Below are 25,955 nucleotides of genomic sequence, written 5' to 3' on the forward strand. Positions count from 1 at the left end.
TATTTCTCATAATTATATGCTACTTGGTAAAGAGCTCGATTCCACACGTAGACAAACAGGGTGTGATGAAATTTCTTCCTTGTAGGATGTGTAGAAAACTAGAAAAAATTGGTCGGATAACTATTCCTTTTATTCCTTAATGTGAAGGCCGTTTTTTAGCAAAGGCTAATCAGCTAATCACCTAATACCTAATCAGTAATTCTTCTTCGCCTTTTTTTCGATGTCGTATCGTCTCGTCAGATTTTCCGTCATATGGTGTAGACGCGTCACCTTAATATTCCGTCGAAACTTGACGTAGGTTCTCCCATATCGTATCCTACTATTGCTACTTCTATGGCCTTTACAAAGGCATCCGGCACCCTGTACAAAAGACAAGCACAACTATCCAAACTAACATTAGTTCCCCGTCACGATGAATAACAAAACTGATGGCGGACATCCCTTTGTACACCGGTAATCAACCTATAAAATATTGATAATACTCTGTAATTACAGAGTTCATTAATAACCCACTACTTACTAGAACACGAGATATTGACCCTACTCTGTACATATGAGAGCTCTACGTAATTATGCCAGGAAGAAATTTGTAATGACACATTTTGAAAGGCCGCATTTTTCCCCCTCTGAAAAGGTAAGGTTTAGATCCAAAATTTCACCTAAAACAGAACCCACAGTCTAGCACTAATTTTCACCAGTCTGAAGTAGAGTCAAGTCCATGAGAAATACAATTTTAGCTTCAATAAGTTAATAGCTCAGTACAATTAACTGATGCATGAGTCTGATAACAGCAACCTTTCAGTACATAGGTACCCAAGTTTTGTTCTTTTATTTGATGGATGTTTAATCTCACCAAATAGGTAGGTCTTTGCTCTTTAATGATGGATGATGGGTTGACCTGCCCCTATTAGTTGAAGGAGCACTGGACATAGTGAAATGAAGTAGAAGTAGGTATAGATAAGATGGCAATGTTGAACACACAAACAGATTGAAACTAGACAGTAAAAAAAAAAAAGCACCGAGTACCTACTGGGCACTTGTGGAGTGAAAGTATGGGCACACTTTGACTTGATTAGCCATTTTAATTTGGACACTAATTACAAGCTGTCCATTTCATTTCTCCAGCCCAAGGATGAAAGGGTTTGTGCTTTCCATCTCTGTCCTGGCTTTAACAGCCCTGAGGAATGTAAGTTCTGATTTGTGTAAGATAAAACTTTAGATATTTGCTCACATCAGTTTAAACATATCCCAATAAATAGTCATGTGCGTACATTATGTTTACTTTGGTTCTTATAATTTTGAAGCAAATTGGGGTTTTGGCATCTCCACTACTACCTATTCATAGTTCAATGTCGACTGTAAGTATTAGTGGAGACGCCAAAACTCCAACTAAATTTTAATCTGGAGTTTTGGATAATCATTTAGAGTTAATCAAGTAAGCTGTCTATAGAAACTAGAGTACCGACTGGAGATACACTGATGATAAATATAGCAAACAAAGCAGAAGAGAGTAGTAATGAAAGAGAATGGCAAAGGAATGGAAAGTAAATGAGAGTGAAGAAGGACAAGGTGGAATGAAGTGAGGAATAGAATAAGTGCATGGGTATGAAGGTAGATGAACCGTCTGGCAAAACTTTGTCTTCGATAAATTAACGATTTTTAAAATAATAATTATGATAGATATAAAAAGAAGAAAAATACTTTGATGTTTATTCCTAATACTGAAAACTGAAATAATACCTACCTGAATTTTTTTTTTCAATTACCTATACTTTACTCGTACTTTGCCCGCTTTGTTTTAAAATTTATTAAATTTCTAATGCACCTACAGGTCGTAACGTATGTAGGTACGTACCTAAGTGTAAATTTACTGAAACCTATTGTTAGTTACGGTGGATTTGACCAATATTTTTTCAGCTCTTAGAAGGCCTGTTAAGGCTGTTGGGAGTTAAAAAGGTTAGTGAAACCCACCCTTAATTAGGTAATTTTTTCAGATCTAATCTCAAGGTCTAATTGAATGGCAAGGTCTAATTGAGATAGCTATTTTGTTTTTGCTCTCATTTCAATACAACACTAAAGTGAAGTTTATGACCAATATAAAAAGTAGATCTTTTCGCGCTCTTTCCAACGATATAGATAACTCAGAAAGTCGATTTTTGGACTTAGTCCACTCTGCCTCAATATTTTTTCAGCTCATAGAAGGCCTGTTAAGCTAACAGCATGTTCAGTTCCATTTGATTTGTTAAGCTAAAAGGCTGTTGGGAGTTAAAAAGAAGGTTAGTGAAACCCACACTTAATTAGGTAATTATTTCAGATCTAATCTAAAGGTCTAATATTTCTGGTCTGCTTATTGGCCGTTTCTTTTTGTCTGCTTACTTATATATTGACCGTTTTGTCCGCAGAGTTCCCGGAGACGGCAAGCTGGGGGTGGGCAGCGGTCACTCAGTGCTGGAGTGGGAGAGTCACCACTCTGCCTTTTACCCATTCAATTTCTGGTCTGCTTATTGGCCGTTTCTTTTTGTCTGCTTACTTATATTGACCGTTTTGTCCGCAGAGTTCCCGGAGACGGCAAGCTGGGGGTGGGCAGCGGTCACTCAGTGCTGGAGTGGGAGAGTCACCCCGCTACCAAGACGCTGCTGGGCGCCACGGTGGGGGTCTCCCCCCTCGCACCCCCCGCCTCTGACTTCTGGAAAATGCCGCATAAAGGTGAGTAACATGTCTTTAATAACAAATCCTTGATTTATTTATTATAAAATTATAATATAATCGCAACACAAGTTTCCTCTTCATTTTACATGTGCAATGTGTAACATAAAATGGGTAAAATAATAAAAGAAAATAACTACGGGTATAGAAATAAAAAAAGAAAAAAAAATTGAAGAGATTTGATAGAGGGAACTGGTAACTGCTTGGGTCTTATCGTCCCGAAATCGAAGGGAGCAGGAGGACAGGATAGGAGAAAGCCAGCCGTTCCGAGACGAACATTATCCCATCAGGATAAAATCCGCCCCGGGCGGGAATCGAACCCGCGGCCTAGCGCTTACAAGGCAGACGCACTACCAACTAAGCTAACTAGGCTGGCTAACACTCAAATGTTTGGAGTTTAAGCTTAGTGTGGGGCCAAATCCTTCTCTCTGTCTTGGCAATACTGGACCCTTCTCCCTTCTCTCGGGCATCCTATAATTACTCTGTTCGGGTCGGTTGTAAACAGGTCGGATGATATAAGAAGCCTAGATCTTATGAAATATTGAAAAACAGAATAGTATAAATATACGAGATAAGTAGTCCATGCTTAATCCAATCTCAGTGCAGGGTTGAAGGGACATGGACTTTTATTTTAATTTTTAATGTAAGCCTTTCAATCAAGATTGCCGAAATTCCATCAAGATTATACCTACTACCTTTCCGTTTTAACTATGTAGAATATGTATAAATAAGCTAGCTCTCTGTTGTCCTCACGAGGCTGAGTGATGCACCTCAAAAAATAGCCACCATTCAAAGTCGCCCGTCCAGTGGACGCGGCCGTTCTGACATTGAAATATCCAACGATTGCAGTGTCAAAAAGGTGGACGTTAGACTGAAAGTATCCAGTGGGAATCAATCAGACTGAAAGTATCCAGATTATCCTTGGTAAGCATAATCCAGCTAGAGATTAGCATCCCATATTTTCTACCACGTCCGACACTGGTTGTGTTATGATATCTATTTCAATAGCGAGGCCTGAACATAATGGCATATTATTGTTAATTCTGAACCAGGGTAGATTTTATCCTAAACAGATAAGGTTCTTTCTTGGAACAGCTGGCTTTCTCCTATTCTGTCTTTCTTCTCTCTTTGCTTTTGGGATAATAAACCCCAGCCATTACGGTTTCCTCTATCCACACTTTATTTTATTTTATTTCAATTTATGGAATAAGTACAGTACATGAATACTTAGTATAAACGTTCACAGTTAGGTAGGTATCTATTATTAGGTGCCCAGGTAGAAAGAGACACAATAACGAGACAAATTAATGTAGAAATGATATGTAAAAATTATTAGGTACTAATATTTCATAACTTTTTAACAATATATTGTGTACTTATAAAAGAACACATATAAAAAACCAGAAGTAAATATGTATTTATAGCGATATGTATTTTTTCCTTAACAAAACCTCCCCTCTATTGAAATAGTATAAGCACCGCCCATTCTACTGGCATTGCTTGTAGTCTCAAAACCCCTATTCTTTTACAGTTAGAGAGGTATAAGCGAGCTTTTTTCCCAACACCACCCCCCTGAACAAAAAAAGTAACTTTGAAATATTCTATAGATCTGTTTTATACGTTCTACGGTGGTGTAAGTGCATCTCGATGATTTATCTTTTAACGCCCGGGAATCGGAAAAATCGTAATTTATTTCGACATTTTTTTCCGTTTTAAAAAAAATCACGATTTGGTTTATTATAGTTCAGTGAATCGCAGGAATGAATTAATAAAGAAAATTATTTTGTAAATTTTTAAAAGCTATTTTTACAAATAACAGTTTTGGCAGATTAAAAAAGTGATTGAAATCAAAATAGATGCATAATAATAAATGAAAAATAAATAAATAATAATTAATCAATAAAGCAAAACTCAATTATTGTTGATAAAGTCAGATAACGTGGAAATGGTAAATATGAATAATAAACTAAACCACTTTTTAAATCAATTTCAAAAATAACCTAAACCTAGGTATCCACTATCCACTTGCGTTTTATTTTCCACTATCCACTTGCGTTTTATAATAAATGGGTACCAACAAAATTTACCTAAGATAATTACATGGCACTAAATGTAGGTAGTACCTACTTTTTCAAATTTTATCTGATAATGATACGTATACTTACATAAATAATCAAATACCAACTGAGTTTTTAGATAATTTCATTTTATTTTTTAATAAGTTATTTTTCATCAGCAATTTTTTACAGCTTTATTTTGTATTTAAATAACAAACAATATTTTAATCAAAGGCCTTTATCAAATTGATTTGAAATATTTTCAATGTTCAATCAAATTTTAGTGAGATAACGAAGCGAAAAAAAGTGCAAAAATCCGAATCTGAGGACTGGAAAAGAAAAATTTGATTAAACTTTTCATCTCAACAGCATCATAATTTGTAGAAAACAGTAAGTATTACCTATGCCAATTCTTTTCATCAGTAATAAGCTAATATAAGTAAAACAATGATAGTTGTTATAAAAGCACCAAAAATAAAACGGGTTTAGAATGTGGAAGTTTTGACATCTCCACTAATATCAAAGAACCATTAGAAAATTAGGATTAGGAGTTAGGAGGTTATGAAATTTCCACTAATATTAACATAAAAGAACTATGTGCTACTAAAGCATAGATTAGGAGTGTGGAAATTTTGGCATATTCACTAAAAACAAAGAAACTGAAATATTCAGAATATGGAAGTTTTGACCTCTCCACTTATATGGTATAGATCTACTAAAATGTTGAGCGTATGGAAGATTTGTCATCTCCACTTATATCAAAAAACTACCAGAACATGAGGAATGTGGAGTTTTTGGCATCTCCACTAATAGTATAGAATTACTGGAAGATTAGAAGCAATCAAGTTATAACATATTATCCAATAATATTGAGAAAGTACTGAAGCATAGATTAGGAGTAGCATACATTTTGGCATCTCCACTAATCTAAGGTCCTGCTGGAATAAAATTGAAGAACTACTGAAACATTAGGAGTGTGGGAAATTTGGCATCTCCACTAATCCTAATGAAATACTAGGAGTGTTGAAGTTTTGACATCTCCACTAATACAGTCGAACCTGGATAAAAGAGAACTGGATATAAGAGAAAGTTTTCTGGGCCCTTCATTTTTGAGTTAAAAACCTGGATATAAGAGAAACCTGGATATAAGAAAAACATCGATATAAGAGATTTTTTTTCTGGCCCAAGGTAACGATTTACCTCTATATAAGAGAATTCTTGTACCTTGGACCTCTATATAAGAAAACTTGCTTAAATCGTACCTCTACATAAGAGAATTTGTGTAAAAGTCAACATTATGAACTGCAATTCCTGTCTTTACAAGAAACTAGATTTAGTGGAAACCTGGATATAAGAGAAAAAAAGGGTGGTCCCCTGGATTCTCTTCGACTGTAACAAAGACTTGGAACATTAAGAATGTGGAAGTTTTGTCATCTCTACTAATTTTAAATATAATAATCTATAGTACCTACCTATTTGTATTTTTTGTGAAAATTTTTTGCAAACTACATAATGTAGCTATAAATACATACCTACATAGGTAATTACTTGAAATAGTCTACTAACTCAAGGGAACTCCTTAATCGAGTTTTGTCTTACCAAGAACTAAAGATTGATCTTCCGGTGTTATTTTTCTTTTGAACTTATATATAAAAAAAAAAAAAAAATCATCATCTATTTCCCAAATATGTATTTATAAATGATCAGATTGATCAGCACCACAATCATCTAGTTTAACTCTTGAATTAAGAAATTTGCTTGGTTGATTTGAACTAATGACCTATCTAAGATTCCATTTAGTCCGTGTTTACAGGTTGGATTGTGGGGAAAATCTAAACACCCTGTATGTATGTATTATTTCAGAAGGACAGAGAACAACCCGGGTTTTGAATAAGACAGAGGACTCGAGATTATTATAAGATTCAATATTTTGGATATAAAAAAATCTGTAGATCTTGAAATACAAAACATGTAGTTAGATACATGAGTATTTTAATCTTGAGATGAGAAAAAGATTAATTACCTATTTTATGTGAGGTTGGTGGTAGGCATTAGGTACCTATAGGGGTTCATTCGAAAGTAATGTACCTAAGCTTCTGTAATTTCATCATCCAGTACCTTTTGTTGGTTTTTTGAAGTTACACACCTAAGTGACCTAGACCTAGGGCAATTTATTGGTCAAATTAAGAAGGACTAATTAAAACTAATATGCCCGACCAAATTAGGGTTGAATGGTAGAGATTGCCTTAGGCAATAATTTCGCCCCTTGCTTGTATAATTTCTGTGTATTTTGTGTACATGTAATTATAAACAACTAGCTGAATTCCGTCGCTTCGCTCCGGAATCCCGCTAGTTCATCCCGAGGCATGGCCAAACTTGTGGAAAAGGCATGGCCCCTTATTTTTCTCCCCCTTGTTAAACCGCAGAAATGATATCTTTTGTTGATGTTGTAGAGTTTGATTTTCTGATGAAATAGATCGAGTTTCATCTTTCATGCTCTGGTAGAATGGAGATTTTACACGGCGGTTTTTAGTTAGGAGAGAGGGCCTGATAGTTTACTCTACAGCTATACATATAGTTATTGAAAAGTAGCTTTCTTTAGTAGTAGCTTTAGTGAATTAGCAATACCGTGATCCAGAATCCAGATGTTTCAGGTAAATCTTCAGTGACATGCTATTCCAAAGCTACGACCCAATATTTACGTTCCTATCTACATAGAATCACTAGGTTTTAGATGTAATTTGTTCACAATAAGACCTGACTGAGCTCGTGAAGGGGTAAATAAACCAACTTCTCAAATCTTATAATAAGACCAAGATAACACTTGGTAAAACTTTCAATAACTTAATAAATAAATAAATTCTCAAATCTCAAACCCATTCGAAGAACAAAATACCTATAAATGTATAGATTTTCTATCTAATCACACTTTCGACTGCCCCCTGCCCCTCCCCCTCGCTAGGTATTGACATTGACATTCGCTATCAATGCTATGTCGCAGAAGAGGCGAGCGCGATGGCGCAATCCGGCGCTCTGTTCGGCTGTTCGGCGGCCGGCCACTCGGGGATCAACCAGCTGGGCGGCGTTTATGTCAACGGGCGCCCCCTACCGGACTCAACGCGACAGAAGATCGTGGAACTGGCGCACTCTGGCGCGCGACCCTGTGATATCTCGCGCACCTGTTCGGCTGTTCGGCGGCCGGCCACTCGGGGATCAACCAGCTGGGCGGCGTTTACGTCAACGGGCGCCCCCTACCGGACTCAACGCGACAGAAGATCGTGGAACTGGCGCACTCTGGCGCGCGACCCTGTGATATCTCGCGCATCCTGCAGGTCTCCAACGGATGTGTGTCGAAAATTCTCGGCAGGTGAGTTGAAATTCCTTCTTATTTTTCTTATTGTAAGTTTATGCCCAGGATCAAAAGTATTCTTATTGCATGTTCAGGCTCAGGGCTCAAGATTACACTTTGAGATAATCATTTGATCAAAAATTGAGCATTTTGATTGGCGCATTAACTTTAAAGGTGATGTTTCCAAATATAGTCGATTGACCATCGATCGATGTCGATCCACATGGATTCACAATAAATTCCCATCGATCGACGGGCGTCGACTATGACTGTATGGACACTGGACACACCTTATTGACTGTCTCAAAGTGTGATCCCGACCCTTCACAATCGTAGTGTGAAATATAATTTTGTTGAAAGGCTAATTGTCTAGAATTCTGTAGAACAGAAATGACTCTCATTTTTTTTTTTTATTTATTATTATTATTTTTTTTTTTAGAACAGACAGGAAAAAGACCAAACCAATCTGTTGGATAACAATAGGCCCAAAAGTACCTCCAATGTCAACATTTCTGAAGTTTTCACTTAAGTTCGACTTTTTTAAGGGTACCTATCTATACTATCTATCTAATATGTATACAACATCGTGTATTTAGTTCATGTTACCACAGAGTCATGCTACTCTTCCCTTTTTATATAATCTAGGTACCGTATATGTTTTTTTACCTTTCAAAGAAATTATTTGTAAGTACCTGCTCATACTTGAATTTGAATATACCTGCATAATTATCCAGGTATTCAAATTCACAAGGCAAGAGACCAAATTACCTTATTTACTTCTATTCAGTCCCATCATTGCAACACTCAAGGGTTTTTGCTTTCCAAGCCTTATGTTAAATTCAAAACCCTGAAAATTAGTCAGCATACAGACATATGGGTACATACTTGGGAAAAGTCAGTTGGTGCTTAGGAAATTCAGTATGTAGGTATTTAAATATTTGGAAATCTATGTAGTTGTGCATAATTATGTAGTCGCCAAGGTTATATCTTCTTGCTCGTAAGTTATTTACCTACCTCTGTACAAGTTATTTAGGTAGCTATATTGAAAAGAATTGCTTGTTCTTTCTACAAAAAAAAAAAATATTTGAAATGATAAAGAAAGCTCAGTAATCACTTCCCTCCTCCCCATTCTTCTGAGAAATGAAGCTAAAGTTTTGACCCTGAAAAAGAAACTTTGAACAAAGACCTAGTAAAGTTTAGTAGATAGATAGTGGAAAATTATGTAGGTATACGAGTAAAGGTATGATAAATAATTATATAAGAAAACATTCAGAAAATGGTGAGGTATGAGAATCATGTTAAGTCGGTGGTTATTTCAAAGAGAGCCGGCCTCTGATTGAAATTTTGCCATTTTTTGCTGAAAAATTCCAAGAATTAAAAGAGTCTGTCTCTCAGGGAGATGTTTTAATATATTATTTATTTGTGTGGGTAAATACCATGGAATATGCTTTTGCAGCCAGGGTATTGAAGTTGAAAATTGGCGAAAGTACCCCACAGAGGTCGATAATAAAATACAGCTCTACTTATGTGATATACAATTCAATATTTCCTTACTCAAGTAATCCTCAAAAAGTTAGGGAAATTTCTTGATAACAGAGAATAAATTAGATTTGAAATGATAAAGAAAGCTTAGTAATCACTTCCCTCCTCCCCATTCTTTTGAGAAATGAAGCTAAAGTTTTGACCCTGAAAAAGAAACTTTGAACAAAGAACTAGTAAAGTTTAGTAGATAGATAGTGGAAAATTATGTAGGTATACGAGTTAAGGTATGATAAATAATTATATAAGAAAACATTCAGAAAATGGTGAGGTATGAGAATCATGTTAAGTCGGTGGTTATTTCAAAGAGAGCCGGCCTCTGATTGAAAATTTGCTATTTTTTGCTGAAAAATTCCAAGAATTAAAAGAGTCTGTCTCTCAGGGAGATGTTTTAATATATTTGTTTACCATGGAATATGCTTTTGCAGCCAGGGTATATTGAAGTTGAAAATTGGCGAAAGTACCCCACAGAGGTCGATAATAAAATACAGCTCTACTTATGTGATATACAATTCAATATTTCCATCACTTTCAGCATCAAAAACTCTCTCCACCACCCCTGAGTTCCATCAAAGACAACCCTCCAAATTGCCCCTGAAGGCCTGAAGTTTCAACTTAAAATTCCTCACGAGCATTTCACCAGTGAGAAGTGAGCATTCTGACACGCTGACGTTCTCCGAACTTCAAGGATTCAATATTTCCATCACCTTCAGCATCAAAAACTCTCTCCACCACCCCCGAGTTCCATCAAAGACAACCCTCCAAATTGCCCCTGAAGTTTCAACTTAAAATTCCTCACGAGCATTTCACCAGTGAGAAGTGAGCATTCTGACACGCTGACGTTCTCCGAACTTCAAGGATGAAAAGAGTCAAAACCTTGGGGTAAAAATTTCATGGGGTGAAAAGTGGAAAGACACGAGGAAAATTGGGGGCTGAAGTTGACGGAAAGAAATGAGAATCGAAAGCATTTTTCATAACAGCTAGTCTCCCTCCGATAGCAATTTATTCCACCTTTTGCCCTCTGGACCCATTTCACACTGTCGAATTCATTGCAATTATATATTTTCGCGTCTCAAAATAAACCACACAGCGCACTTGTACTTTCCGTACGTATATTAAAGCGCCGAAAATAAATTACAATTTGCCAAAAATTCGTCGTGGTGTGTCTAAATTATTTCGAATTCATTTGTTGTTCGGTGCGCTTTCTCCTTATCCCCCTTTTTTTAAATTTAAGCCAGGTTTTTATTTATAATTTGTGAATTTATTCTGTACCAAATACAAAAAACCTTGTTTAGACTGCGGTACTCGTCTTTAATTTAGAACTTTTGAAAAATAAGGACCACCCTACTGGGGGAGTAAAGGGACTTTTCAGTCTCATTTCGGCAGTATAAACAGGATATATTCTATTCTATTCTAAAATTTGGAAACGGGATACCATGTCAAGTACTAAATTATATTCAACAACAATATTACATGCAATCTGGGACGATGCCGATTTAAATAACAATGAAAAGCGTACCTACCCAGCTACCTACTCAAAAAAAGTCTCGACAAAAATAAAGACGCCATTTTGAAATATATTTTCACTCCGTGTATGTTTGGGAGCTCGAAAGGAAGGGAAGGAAAGGGAATAATTTTTCAAAAGTGGTTTGAAAATGGAAAATGCTCGGTTCCTCTCTCTTTTCTCTCTCTTACTCTCCTGACCCTGATGTTCTATCTCTTTCCCCTTCATCAGTCACTTCGTCTTTTTCCAGTCAGTCATCAGAAATGCCCTTTCTTTCCCTCCCGCTCTCTTTTTCTCCCTCCCCATCAATTTCCCTCTCTCCCTTTTATCTCCTTATCTCTCCCACCTCATCCCCTGTTTTCTTACAATTTGTATTTCACTCGGTAAAACAGTTTTACCTCCCTCTTTTTCCCTCGCTTTCTTGCCTTCAGAATAAATTCACCCCTCAATCTCTATCTATATTATCTCTTTCTCCTCTTCCCTTATCTTTCACAATCTTTTCCACTTTTCCTTGCTCCTTCCCGTTCTTCCACTTCTGTTTCTACTCTCGTTCAACTGGGGGATAGTTGGAAGAGAGGATGGAATTCTCGTCTTCATTCCTCCTCTTCCTCCTCCTTCTCCTCCTCATCCTCTTAATCCTCCCTCTTCTCTTTCTTCTCCTCCTTTTTTCGCCGCGTCGTTCCTGAGGATTTTAATCTTCCATCTTTGCGCCTCCTTTTTCCCATCCAAGCACGAAATATTGGATTTTACTTTCCAAATAATATTAAAGCTAAAAAGAGCTTTAAATCCCCTCTCTTATTCCCTGCTAAAGTTTCCTCGTTCCTCCTAGTCTGCAAGCTTTTAGAGATGGAAATAATGGTGAAGACGAAAAACGTTGGAAAGAAAAATATGGAATCACAATGCTCCGATTCAATGCGTTAAAGCTTTGTTTGCATTGATTTTCTAGTTTCTACTGATTTATTCCCTTAATTTCATATTTTTTAGCCGACTCTATTGCTAGGTGAAAAATAGCTCGAACATTTTACCTACCTAGTACAAAATCACCACAGTTCTAGTAGATGACAGATCAGCAAATTAAAGAGAAAGTAAAAAATTAGGACCGACTTCGACTCGAACACCCAATTTTCAAATTGAGAGTCATGGACTTTAACCCCGCTAATACACTACGCTGTAGTCACCTTTGGCACCTGATCCACGGCTAAGAGACGATTGGGCAACTCTCGACATTTGCTACTTTTACCTCAATCTTCACCACTGACGATATAAAATTCCCTTCTGAATCACCGTGTCTAACGAAAAATTCCCTCGCCTTCACTTCTCAACATTTCCCTCTACACGCCTTCTTTATTTGAACGTCCCTCTCGAACTTTTCTCTGTGACGTAAACGAGGGATAAAACGAGGTGAAGGGTCGTAAGGAGAGGGAAATAGGGGAGAACCAGAGGGAAAAAGGGAAAGAAGAGGGGGCGACAGGGTTCAAAGTTATTTACAAGTTCACGAACAATGTTTACGAAGGTACTTCGGATTTTGCGCTCTTATAAGTTTTTCAAAAATGCGTGCCTAGTGACTTCGTTTCTTTATGTAAAGTTTGACGAAAGGAGGAAGCTACTAAAGGCATAGATATCTTCTGTACTTTGTAAACTCCGTCATGAATGCCTTTTCATTTTCAAATGTACGTCTTTCTGTTTGAGTGTTAGTGTGAGTAGACGAAGAATGGACTAGATGGAGTTAAAGTATCTAATAGTTATCTAAGTTAGACAACATTAAGTTTTGACTTTCTTTCTGCTGTTACAGAATTAAGTTTTTAATCAGGGAAGTTTACACAGGTTTCAGGAATAAAGTTCCATGGTCCCCAGCTTCCCCGTGTTCCTCCTTGAGAACAATACCTTGTTTATCCTAATCATATCTGTGTTACAAAATTAATGGTCTTACAAAATCACCTGATAACGGTCTCTTTTATAACCAAAATTAATTTTCCGACTAAAATGGATACCTAAAAAAAGTAGGTAACTCGAAATAAATTTATGTAGGTCGTGATAAAATGGACTTGACGTATTATGAAGAGCTTCTAATATCTACCCTCTCTTATTCCCTGCTAAAGTTTCCTCGTTCCTCCTAGTCTGCAAGCTTTTAGAGATGGAAATAATGATGAAGACGAAAAACGTTGGAAAGAAAAATATGGAATCACAATGCTCCGATTCAATGCGTTAAAGCTTTGTTTGCATTGATTTTCTAGTTTCTACTGATTTATTCCCTTAATTTCATATTTTTTAGCCGACTCTATTGCTAGGTGAAAAATAGCTTGAACATTTTACCTACCTAGGTAGTACAAAATCACCACAGTTCTAGTAGATGACAGATCAGCAAATTAAAGAGAAAGTAAAAAATTAGGACCGACTTCGACTCGAACACCCAATTTTCAAATTGAGAGTCATGGACGTTAACCCCGCTAATACACTACGCTGTATGCTGTAGTCACCTTTGGCACCTGATCCACGGCTAAGAGACGATTGGGCAACTCTCGACATTTGCTACTTTTACCTCAATCTTCACCACTGATGATATAAAATTCCCTTCTGAATCACCGTGTCTAACGAAAAATTCCCTCGCCTTCACTTCTCAACATTTCCCTCTACACGCCTTCTTTATTTGAACGTCCCTCTCGAACTTTTCTCTGTGACGTAAACGAGGGATAAAACGAGGTGAAGGGTCGTAAGGAGAGGGAAATAGGGGAGAACCAGAGGGAAAAAGGGAAAGAAGAGGGGGCGACAGGGTTCAAAGTTATTTACAAGTTCACGAACAATGTTTACGAAGGTACTTCGGATTTTGCGTTTCTTTTTTCCTCATCCTCCTTTTTCTCCTCCTATATTTTCTTCTCTCCTTCTCTGTTATCCGTCATACCTTTCTCTTCATTTCCTAGTCGTTCTTTCCTTGTCCTCCTTGCCCTTTCTTCTCCTCCTCCTCCTTTTCTTCTCCTACCTCCCAAGTGAAGTGAAGCTCAATGCAGTGGAAAGTGGAAAGCTTTATTTGCCGTCTCATGTCGAACACATCACATTTCCACACAATTTCAACTTCCACAGCTCTCGCGCTAGCCAAGTGGAACTTATGTGTTCGTTTTGACTCTATAATACGTCAAGTCCATTTTATCACGACCTACATAAATTTATTTCGAGTTACCTACTTTTTTTAGGTATCCATTTTAGTCGGAAAATGAATTTTGGTTAGAAAAGAGACCGTTATCAGGTGATTCCGGTGTATAAACTTACTTGGATGTTTCTTAAGACCATTAATTTTGTAATACAGATATGATTAGGATAAACAAGGTATTGTTCTCAAGGAGGAACACGGGGAAGCTGGGGACCATGGAACTGTATTCCTGAAACCTGTGTAAACTTCCCTAATTAAAAACCTAATTCTGTAACAGCAGAAAGAAAGTCAAAACTCAATGTTGTCTAACTTAGATAACTATTAGATACTTTAACTCCATCTAGTCTATTCTTCGTCTACTCACTAACACTCAAACAGAAAGACGTACATTTGAAAATGAAAAGGCATTCATGACGGAGTTTACAAAGTACAGAAGATATCTATGCCTTTGGTAGCTTCCTCCTTTCGTCAAACTTTACATAAAGAAACGAAGTCACTAGGCACGCATTTTTGAAAAACTTATAAGAGCGCAAAATCCGAAGTACCTTCGTAAACATTGTTCGTGAACTTGTAAATAACTTTGAACCCTGTCGCCCCCTCTTCTTTCCCTTTTTCCCTCTGGTTCTCCCCTATTTCCCTCTCCTTACGACCCTTCACCTCGTTTTATCCCTCGTTTACGTCACAGAGAAAAGTTCGAGAGGGACGTTCAAATAAAGAAGGCGTGTAGAGGGAAATGTTGAGAAGTGAAGGCGAGGGAATTTTTCGTTAGACACGGTCTGAGCCGGAATGACAATCGTATGACACAAAGGCGGCTCAGGGCAAGTTGTCCGGCAAAGTCGCGGTTTGTTGATTTGGAGTGTTCAAATGAAAGAAGCCGCCCGTCTGACAACTTTGCCCGCAAGATTAACATATTTATAACAAGATTTTTTATTTGTACATAAGTAATAATAGGTTGAAGAGGGGATAACCAACCAAAAAGGAGATAAACCAGAGGAGGTTACCAAAGACATGTCCATTAAAGTGATTTAGATGAGATCATAAATAAGGAATATAGATATTATATAATTAAGTAGGTAATTAAAACAAATGTTAGGTAGTAGAATCGTGAATTAGACACACACCTTTTACTCGTTGGCCATTTTCACAGCAGCTGATGATGATGATGATGGCACCGGAGTACCTAAAAAGGTCTGTCATAAAATATTATCATAATAATAATAACAATAAATTATTTCACTTCCTTATAATATAATTTTGGCATCTCCACTAACAAAAGTATAGGAGTACACGTGTGGAAGAATAAAGGAAGTTCTGGCATCTCCACTAATCTTTATTTTGGGGTTTATGGATAAATATAGGTACGAGTAAACGTCAAGTCAATTGAAGTAAATATTACCTACCTTCACCTGAAAAAGGAAATGGAGTTTTGGCATCTCCACTAATAACGTTAGGTTTTGTAATTTGTAATGATAAAAGTATCAAACATGCCAACATTAGTTTTAATCAAAGTTTCTTGCATTTAAAAAAGATCATTTCTGCTATCTATCAGGCTTTGAACTAAGGACAACCAAATAAAAAGAAAATAAAATCATGTAAGTACCTATTAGTCCTACTCGTATGTGGTGAAGCAAAATTTTAGTGGGAACACCAGGGAAACCAGCACCAGTGACTCCTTAACTGTTATTTCCCATTTGTCATTGATCTTTTTACAGAATTTATACTTGGTATTCCCGCCATTGGTTGCTATCCTATTAAAGTACCTACTCAACTGTCCTCACAAGGCTGAGTGCGCCCCGAAGTACAATCACAGGGCCAAAAAATTCAACCACCACTGGGAAGCAAACTCGGGACCTCCGCGCACAAGCCTAGTGTAATACCCACCCGACTACAAGGCCTACGGAGGTTGCCTGAACTGAGGACAATTATTATTGTCCTTAGATTTAATGACAAACAAGGTCCAGGGACTCGAAGGACAGACTTGATTTAGTGTCCTAATCCTAAGCAGAGGGTAATTTTATAAAGCCAGAAGATATTGTAGGCGAAGATGATAGTAAACTGACTTTTACCTACTTTTTTTTTCAAGATTGTACCTTTAAACCGCTTTCGCATTACTTCAAGGCAGATTCTTTTACATCCATGCCTATCCATGAACGGGGAAAAGTTCATTCAGAAATTTTTCGGTTTGGCCGGGATTCGAACCCAGCACCTCCAGGTTGAGAGTCAGTGCTCTTGACCACTCAGCCACATAGGTGGATAACTTAGGAAAAAATATCTATCTGAATCCATATTCGTCACCCTTCTAAAGTTCGACCCTGGCGAAAGTATTCTTGTTGATTTGTTTCACATAAAATTCCTGAACCTCATCAGATCGGCTGCTGTGATAGTCAAATATGATTGATAAATTAGGTGTACGGCATTGTTTTTAATATTCAAACATCTCCAATTTTTTTTCTTCATTTCAACTTATTAGAATTATTTCATTATTATTTTGATTGGGACAACTTTCTGGCGTGTACTTGTTCGAAAAACCGGGTGGTACCTCTTATAGGTATCCTTATAAATCCTGGTGTTTCTTGATTTTAATCTCAGAATATCTTGAAGGTGAAAGATGTATTGATTTTGTTTCGTAAGGGTGAGAAAAGGCATACAAAAATTCTCTTCTGGGTCAAAGGTTTTTTGTGTCCACCAAATATCAAAACCTAGGTGTCACCTACAATACTTGGTATCTACCTAGGTACCTACTTAATTTTGTACACGTTCTAGAAAACAGATACCTATTTATAAAGTAATCTTTTGTTTCGGATGAAAAATATTGTTTATAAATATAACCATCTAAAAAACGAAGAAAAATCCCAAAAAAACGTCCAATTAGCTTTTGAAAATGTGACAAAAAGACGTGTTTAGGTCAGTGACTTTGGTATTGTTCCGAGTGACCTATCTATCGTGTGTAGGTGAGGTCAACTTATTGATTACCTACGTCCAAAACCATTCTTGCCATATGTTTAATTGTTTATGAAGGAACTAAGTAAGCCTTTGTGTGGAATATGTCTAATGAGTTATGAAATGCCCTTTGTGCCGTTTTTCAGTTCCAGGAATTCTTAAGACGGCCAGGCGCCATGTGGTTTAAATATACCGTTCCCTATTATTTTGGCAAACGTTGACCTTTCGACCTGGTGGCACAATGGACTCATGTGAAAATTTACAATCATCTGTGAGAAGAAGCTAACGGAATGCAGCGCGTAGGTAAGTAAATTGACTGATGGGCCATCAGGCCCTAAACTTAAACTTTAATCGTCAATTTTCAATTTTTTTTCCACTAGACGTTATAGCTGCTGATTTGCCGGTTTCTCACACTATCCTTGGAGGACCTCGCGTATGTACTCGTACTTTTAATATCTTTAATTAATCAGCAAAAGATCTTTCCGCTCACCAACTTCGTTACGACTGTACTTCTATTTTTTTAATATTTACATCCAGAATATGTACCTAGTTTTGTAACACAACAGCATGTGCTTCGGATTCATTATTACCCGAGTTTTTTTTTATAACATTAATATTTATTTAATAAAAAGAGAAACCAAATCAAAATACAGCCGGAGAAAAGAACGCGTACACAGAAAGAAGAGAAAAAATGCTCCAAGCTAAATAATAATGGGAAGAGCGGAATATATTTATAAAAATAAAATAATATAAAAGAAGGGAAAAAGCGTAGAATAATAAAAAAACCCAGAGTAATATTTTTCATTTTCAAAAACCCTCCTCGGTAAGAAGGGGAAAAGAGCCGGGAAGCGCCCAAGCGGAATTGATTGGTGCCTCCAGTAACCAATGGGGGCGCTTGCGTACCAGAACAATGGGGTGCATGGTGCACTCACCTTTGTTTTGCTTTTTTTCTCTGTAAACGTACCTAATCTGAAAGCTATTATCATACCGATAAAGAACTAATGTTGACACTACGTATTGCTACTTTAGGGCACGAAGGTAGATTGATTACGCAAACAGAGGTACCCAGGTACCTTCTATTCATGAAAAGCTTTATCTACCAAATCTTACACAACCAATGCTTTCACTTACACATCACCTGTGAAAATTCAAGGTGTATAGGTGCATACCTAGTTGAACATAGTTAGAATATTTTGGAATCACCTTTTTTTTGGGGTAAAAATAGCTAAAATATAAATCAATAAAATATGGCTCTTGTTTGTAAGTCACCAGCTCTACAAAGTAGTGGGTAGGTAATAGTAAATAAACATATCCCAATAAATAGTCATGTGCGTACATTATGTTTACTTTGGTTCTTATAATTTTGAAGCAAATTGGGGTTTTGGCATCTCCACTACTACCTATTCATAGTTCAATGTCGACTGTAAGTATTAGTGGAGACGCCAAAACTCCAACTAAATTTTAATCTGGAGTTTTGGATAATCATTTAGAGTTAATCAAGTAAGCTGTCTATAGAAACTAGAGTACCGACTGGAGATACACTGATGATAAATATAGCAAACAAAGCAAACACGATATAATAAACTGTAGGTATATGGAATAAGTACAGTACATGAATACTTAGTATAAACGTTCACAGTTAGGTAGGTATCTATTATTAGGTGCCCAGGTAGAAAGAGACACAATAACGAGACAAATTAATGTAGAAATGATATGTAAAAATTATTAGGTACTAATATTTCATAACTTTTTAACAATATATTGTGTACTTATAAAAGAACACATATAAAAAACCAGAAGTAAATATGTATTTATAGCGATATGTATTTTTTCCTTAACAAAACCTCCCCTCTATTGAAATAGTATAAGCACCGCCCATTCTACTGGCATTGCTTGTAGTCTCAAAACCCCTATTCTTTTACAGTTAGAGAGGTATAAGCGAGCTTTTTTCCCAACACCACCCCCCTGAACAAAAAAAGTAACTTTGAAATATTCTATAGATCTGTTTTATACGTTCTACGGTGGTGTAAGTGCATCTCGATGATTTATCTTTTAACGCGCGGGAATCGGAAAAATCGTAATTTATTTCGACATTTTTTTCCGTTTTTAAAAAAATCACGATTTGGTTTATTAGTTCAGTGAATCGCAGGAATGAATTAATAAAGAAAATTATTTTGTTAAATTTTAAAAGCTATTTTTATAAATAACATTTTTGGCAGATTAAAAAAGTGATTGAAATCAAAATAGATGCATAGGTAATAATAAATGAAAAATAAATACTAAATAATAATTAATCAATAAAGCAAAACTCAATTGTTGATAAAGTCAGGTAACGTGGAAATGGTAAATATGAATAATAAACTAAACCACTTTTTAAATCAATTTCAAAAGTAACCTAAACCTAGGTATCCACTATCCACTTGCGTTTTATAATAAATGGGTACCACCAAAATTTACCTAAGATAATTAGGTACATGGCACTAAATGTAGTACCTACTTTTTCAAGTTTTTATCTGATAATGATAAGTAGTATACTTAAATAATTAAACCAACTGAGTTTTTAGCTAATTTCATTTCATTTTTTAATAAGTTATTTTTCATCAGCAATTTTTTACAGCTTCATTTTGTATTTAAATAACAAACAATATTTTAATCAAAGGCCTTTATCAAATTGATTTGAAATATTTTCAATGTTCAATCAAATTTTAGTGAGATAACGAAGCGAAAAAAAGTGCAAAAATCCGAATCTGAGGACTGGAAAAGAAAAATTTGATTAAACTTTTCATCTCAACAGCATCATAATTTGTAGAAAACAGTAAGTATTACCTATGTATGCCAATTCTTTTCATCAGTAATAAGCTAATAAGTAAAACAATGATAGTTGTTATAAAAGCACCAAAAATAAAACGGGTTTAGAATGTGGAAGTTTTGACATCTCCACTAATATCAAAGAACCATTAGAAATTAGGATAAGGACTTAGGAGGTTATGACATTTCCACTAATATTAACATAAAAGAACTATGTGCTACTAAAGCATAGATTAGGAGTGTGGAAATTTTGGCATCTCCACTAAAAACAAAGAAATTGAAACATTCAGAATATGGAAGTTTTGACCTCTCCACTTATATGTATAGATCTACTAAAATGTTGGGCGTATGGAAGATTTGTCATCTCCACTAATATCAAAGAACTACTAGAACATGAGGAATGTGGAGTTTTTGGGAAGTTAGAAGCAATCAAGTTATGACATATCCAATAATATTGAGAAAGTACTGAAGCATAGATTAGGAGTAGCATACATTTTGGCATCTCCACTAATCTAAGGTCCTGCCGGAATAAAATTGAAGAACTACTGAAACATTAGGAGTGTGGGAAATTTGGCATCTCCACTAATCCTAATGAAAATACTAGGAGTATGGAAGTTTTGACATCTCCACTAATACAGTCGAACCTGGATAAAAGAGAGCTGGATATAAGAGAATCCTGCATGGATATAGGAGAAAGTTTTCTGGGCCCTTCATTTTTGAGCCAAAAACCTGGATATAAGAGAAGAAATATAAGAGAAACCTGGATATAAGAAAAACCTCGATATAAGAGAATTTTTTTTCTGGGCCAAGGTAACGATATACCTCTATATAAGAGAATAAAATTATTGTACCTTGGACCTCTATATAAGAAAACTTGCTTAAATCGTACCTCTAAAATCGTAAATAAAAGGTCTATATAAGAGAATTTGTGTAAAAGGCAACATTATGAACTGCAATTCCTGTCTTTACAAGAAACTGGATTTAGTGGAAACCTGGATATAAGAGAAACAAGCTGGGCCCGTCCCTCCGGGAATTATTTAGCCCGTAGTTTATTCAATCAGTACCTATGTACCTACCTAATTTGTTTAATATTCAGTTTATTATTATTCTTGATTTAATTTTTCGATTTTACTTTCATGTAATGATTTAAAATCAAGACTAGAGCCCGTTCTCCCTTTATTCCCAATATAAGGTTCAAGTCACCCATCCATTTATTGGCCTTGCTCGGCGTAGCTTAACATAGGTGACGCTAAAACCGGTCTTAAAATAACGACTGAAGTGTTATCTAAAACTTTCTCGCTTTAAGTTCATAGGTCGTCGCGACAAATTTCAAGATCAGACCTCATTTGTGTGAGAAAATGTGAAAAAAAAAAATTTTGTCCAAACAAAATAATAAGATATCACAGGTTTTTATTTCTTACAATAAATGATTACTGTATGACACATGTTGTTTTCATAGGAACTTGTGATGGGCGACACACAGTAAAACAAGTAAGAGAGGTAAAATCACAGCCTAACATAACTCAAATGCAAATGTTGTACATAGGAACCAATTGGAGGACTGTAGGAATGCGATCAACGGAAAGGAACAAAGAAAGAAAAAAAAATATACAAGATGGAAGTGGAAGAAGGGAGAGAAGGTGAAGTAAAAGCTGAAGAGGTAGAAAAGAAGAGCCAGAGTAGGTATTGAGGGTTACTAAAACTAGGAAAGAAACAAGATGCTTGAAAGTACAACAAAAAATCCCCCAAAAAACAGTTTTTTTTTTTTTGTTTTTTGGCTTTATGGTTTTCTGGACAAAATTTGCACCACCATTTTCGTGTTCCTGGTAAAAAGACCTTTAATTTGATATATAGGTCGACCAGGTTTGGATAAGTCCTTCTATAGGCACAGACAGACAGACAGACAGACAGACAGACGACACCGAAGCGAATACAATAGTCCGTCCCTTATACCTTTTTATTACTATTGTAATAATAAAGGAAGGACGGACTAAAAAAAGGGTGGTCCCCTGGATTCTCTTCGACTGTATCAAAGACTTGGAACATTAAGAATGTGGAAGTTTTGTCATCTCTACTAATTTTAAATACTCGTTCGAACATTATACCTGTTGAGAGGGTATAAGTTTTGTAATTTCCACTAATCATAAAGGAGTTTAAAATCTATAAGTACCTACCTACATATTTGTATTTTTTGTGAAATTTTTTTGCAAACTACATAATGTAGCTATAAATACATACCTACTTAGGTAATTACTTGAAATAGTCTACTAAATCAACGGAACTCCTTAATCGAGTTTTGTCTTACCAAAAGGACCAAAGATTGATCTTCCGGTGTTATTTTTCTTTCAAGTTTATGATAACTTAATAACATCGAAGAATGACTTGATTGTAGCTTGACTTGAACTTATAAAAAAAAAAAAAAAAAAATATCATCATTTCCGAAAAGATCATCATAATGACCAAAGATCAAACGCTATTGGATGAATGGAAGCAAAAAGTCAGGTCTTGTCAAATAAAAGGTCACAAAAGCTCTTCTCTTGTTATACCTACACACAAAATATTGTCCTCTTCATATCCGGGTTCATGCTCTTCTCAAAATTTCCGTTCTGCCATCTAATGACTTCTTTGGTCCTCCTTTGGATTAAAGAAGACAAATTTATCCACCCCGAAAAGTTCAGCTTTTCCAAATTGTCTGCCTAACAAAAGTTACGAATATTGGATGATTCTGATTTGTTAGTACCTACCTACTCTGCCTTTAGTAAGTATGTAAATAAAAACAAAGTTCAAGTTAATGATTTATGAAAATGAGGTCTGGATTTGAGTTCAGTTAGTAAAAAAGTAAAGAATTTTTGTATGGATTGCTCAGCCTCTCGAGGACAATTTTACCGACGGACACCTTCTAAAGGAGTAGCCATTAGTAGGTACTGCTGCAGTAAGTAAGTATTGTAATGAACAAAAATGCTGCCATATTATGCTTGAAAGATAGAAATAGAAAGTAAAACTCAAATTAGAAAAAGGACACTGTCGATGAAGTCTGCCTGAATAGGTAAATTTTCATTCTCATAACCTGATGGTTGGTATTGAAGATGTCACAGGTACCGACAGCACTTAACATCAAGTAAACTCTTCTCAAAATTTCCGTTCTCCCATCTAATGACTTCTTTGGTCCTCCTTTGGATTAAAGAAGACAAATTTATCCACCCCGAAAAGTTCAGCTTTTCCAAATTGTCTGCCTAACAAAAGTTACGAATATTGGATGATTCTGATTTGTTAGTAGGTACTCTGCTTTTAGTAAGTATGTAAATAAAAACAAAGTTCAAGTTAATGATTTATGAAAATGAGGTCTGGATTTGAGTTCAGTTAGTAAAAAAGTAAAGTTTTTTTCGTAGGGATTGCTCAGCCTCTCGAGGACAATTTCACCGACGGACACCTTCTAAACGAGTAGCCATTAGTAGGTAGGTACTGTTGTATAGTAATTAGGTATTGTAATGAACAAAAATGCTGTCAAACTGCCATATTATGCTTGAATGATAAAAATAAAAAGTAAAACTCAAATTAGAAAAAGGACACTGTCGATAAAGTGTGCCTGAATAGGTAAATTTTCATTCTCATAACCTGATGGTTGGTATTGAAGATGTCACAGGTACCGACAGCACTTAACATCAAGTAAAAGCTTTCTCCCAGCTCAAGATTGACTCCGAAAGAGAAGCAAAAATAATTACAAAAGGCCAGAGCTCTTCTTTGATGTAAAAAAAGGCAGTGAGCGCATAATATTTTTTAATGACGTATGTTAAGAGTCGCAAAACCTCACAAAAGTCAAAACGGCTCAAGGGTCCTTTGCACGGCGGTTTATGAATGATAAATTTTCCAAGTGTTTCACTTCGCCCTTTGCGGTTTTTTCTTCTTTTAATTTGCGTTTTAATTAGAAAGTAAATGACGTGTATGGAGAAGAGAGTATATAGTAATGAAAGAGAATGGCAAAGGAATGAAAAGTAAATGAGAGTGAAGAAGGACAAGGTGGAATGAAGTGAGGAATAGAATAAGTGCATGGGTATGAAGGTAGATGAACCGTCTGGCGGAAAGTTGAATTGAAGAAAGTCCTTGAATGTCAAAGCGGAGCTTTTGCAATGCAAAGAGACTTCAATAACTGTAGACAGCATAATGGTTCTTACATGCACCAAGAAGATGAAAGCTATACGAGTATCTTCTACAATTTTACCTGATGTCTACATAAAAGTCGGGCCTTTACCTAGGACTTGTAGCACTTTTCAAGTAACGACAAACCTACCCTACCTGCCTGGGAACACACACATAAGTACAAGGCAAATAGTGGAATACTTACTAGCTTACTACAAAATCTGCAAGAACCTACACCTCTAGTTGCTGTAAGTCGGTACTTATGTACCTATGTCTACATCATTATTAATATAACATTTCTCATCTTGAAATGTTAAAAATATGTATTACTTATGTACAAATAAAAAATCTTGTTATAAATATGTTAATCTTGCGGGCAAAGTTGTCAGACGGGCGGCTTCTTTCATTTGAATACTCCAAGTTAAAGCGCCGAAAATAAATTACAATTTGCCAAAAATTCGTCGTGGTGTGTCTAAATTATTTCGAATTCATTTGTTGTTCGGTGCGCTTTCTCCTTATCCCCCTTTTTTTAAATTTAAGCCAGGTTTTTATTTATAATTTGTGAATTTATTCTGTACCAAATACAAAAAACCTTGTTTAGACTGCGGTACTCGTCTTTAATTTAGAACTTTTGAAAAATAAGGACCACCCTACTGGGGGAGTAAAGGGACTTTTCAGTCTCATTTCGGCAGTATAAACAGGATATATTCTATTCTATTCTAAAATTTGGAAACGGGATACCATGTCAAGTACTAAATTATGACTAAAATAAGAAGAAAATATTTCACGTGAAGACGAATTTTCTTCTTATGTTATTTATATTCTATTCTATTCTACTTCTGTTTTCAGATATTACGAGACTGGATCGATAAAGCCGCGGGCGATAGGCGGCTCCAAGCCTCGCGTGGCCACGAAAAATCGATCGGATTTCTGAAGACAGGGTAAAAAAAAATGGTTCTGAGGGAATAGTACCTAACTCCTGAGGTCTTTTCGTCCCGAAATCGAAGAGAAGAAGAAGAACAGGATAGAGGAAATGCTAACGTCTCGCGATCGACGAATCAAATCCTAATCACGTCATCACTATTTTGAGAACCACTTCTCTACAGCCAAGGAAAACAACTGAAACCGACCTATTAGCGCAAGAGCTACCTCTTTTCTTTTCATTCTAAGTATTCATCTTTGTAACAACTACCAACACAAGAGAAGTTAAATGGCTTCTAACTTATTGTAATTTTATTCACCTCCGTAAAGAAAGTAAATGGTCAACTTTAATAAAGTATTGTGTGTAGGTACATTAGGTACCTACCTATCTTATGGATAATTTACAGGCCCAGTTTTTTGACACACAAAAGATTTCTCCTTTTTACAAGACCATTTTTCCCCATTATCTCCCTTTATGTTTGAGCTAGAGACTCAGACTACAGATGAACTCTTACTTTGGTTTCAGATTTTGGAACATCCAAAGGTGGTGAAGGCAAGGTCAACGAAACTGTCTTCAGGGCTCACCTATTTCAAGATAATAAGACGTCTGTTATACATACCTAACTAGCTGAATATCAGAAAGCAATTAATTTTGACCACCTGTGGCGGACTTCACATACCCGTGATCTGATACTATGTCATATCACTTGTTACCTACCATGGGAGGTAAATTACCTACCTACTACCAACTTGTTATTTACCTACCTAGTGGCTATGGCTTGTGGGTCTTGCTATTAACTCGACTGCTGACTTGGGGGTTGGTCGTTGTATTCAGTCTCGTCGGCCAAA

The 25,955-nt window shown here is 36.1% G+C and overlaps 1 protein-coding gene across 1 annotated transcript in view; it reads left to right on the forward strand.

Moving 5' to 3' along the window:
• The first annotated feature begins 412 nt into the window (after positions 1 to 412).
• The window catches only part of LOC103508662 (paired box protein Pax-6-like), a 94,524-nt gene continuing 68,981 nt past the window's right edge, over positions 413 to 25,955 (forward strand). Inside the window, exons 1-5 of the mRNA XM_026823202.1 lie at positions 413 to 453; positions 2,403 to 2,453; positions 2,555 to 2,706; positions 7,726 to 7,914; positions 7,947 to 8,130. Of these exons, the coding sequence (XP_026679003.1) occupies positions 413 to 453; positions 2,403 to 2,453; positions 2,555 to 2,706; positions 7,726 to 7,914; positions 7,947 to 8,130 (617 nt within the window). The remainder of the gene's footprint in view (positions 454 to 2,402; positions 2,454 to 2,554; positions 2,707 to 7,725; positions 7,915 to 7,946; positions 8,131 to 25,955) is intronic.

This window comes from Diaphorina citri, unplaced genomic scaffold (genome assembly GCF_000475195.1).
Source record: "Diaphorina citri unplaced genomic scaffold, Diaci psyllid genome assembly version 1.1 scaffold421, whole genome shotgun sequence".
In the NCBI taxonomy this organism is placed as follows: Eukaryota; Metazoa; Arthropoda; class Insecta; order Hemiptera; family Psyllidae; genus Diaphorina; species Diaphorina citri.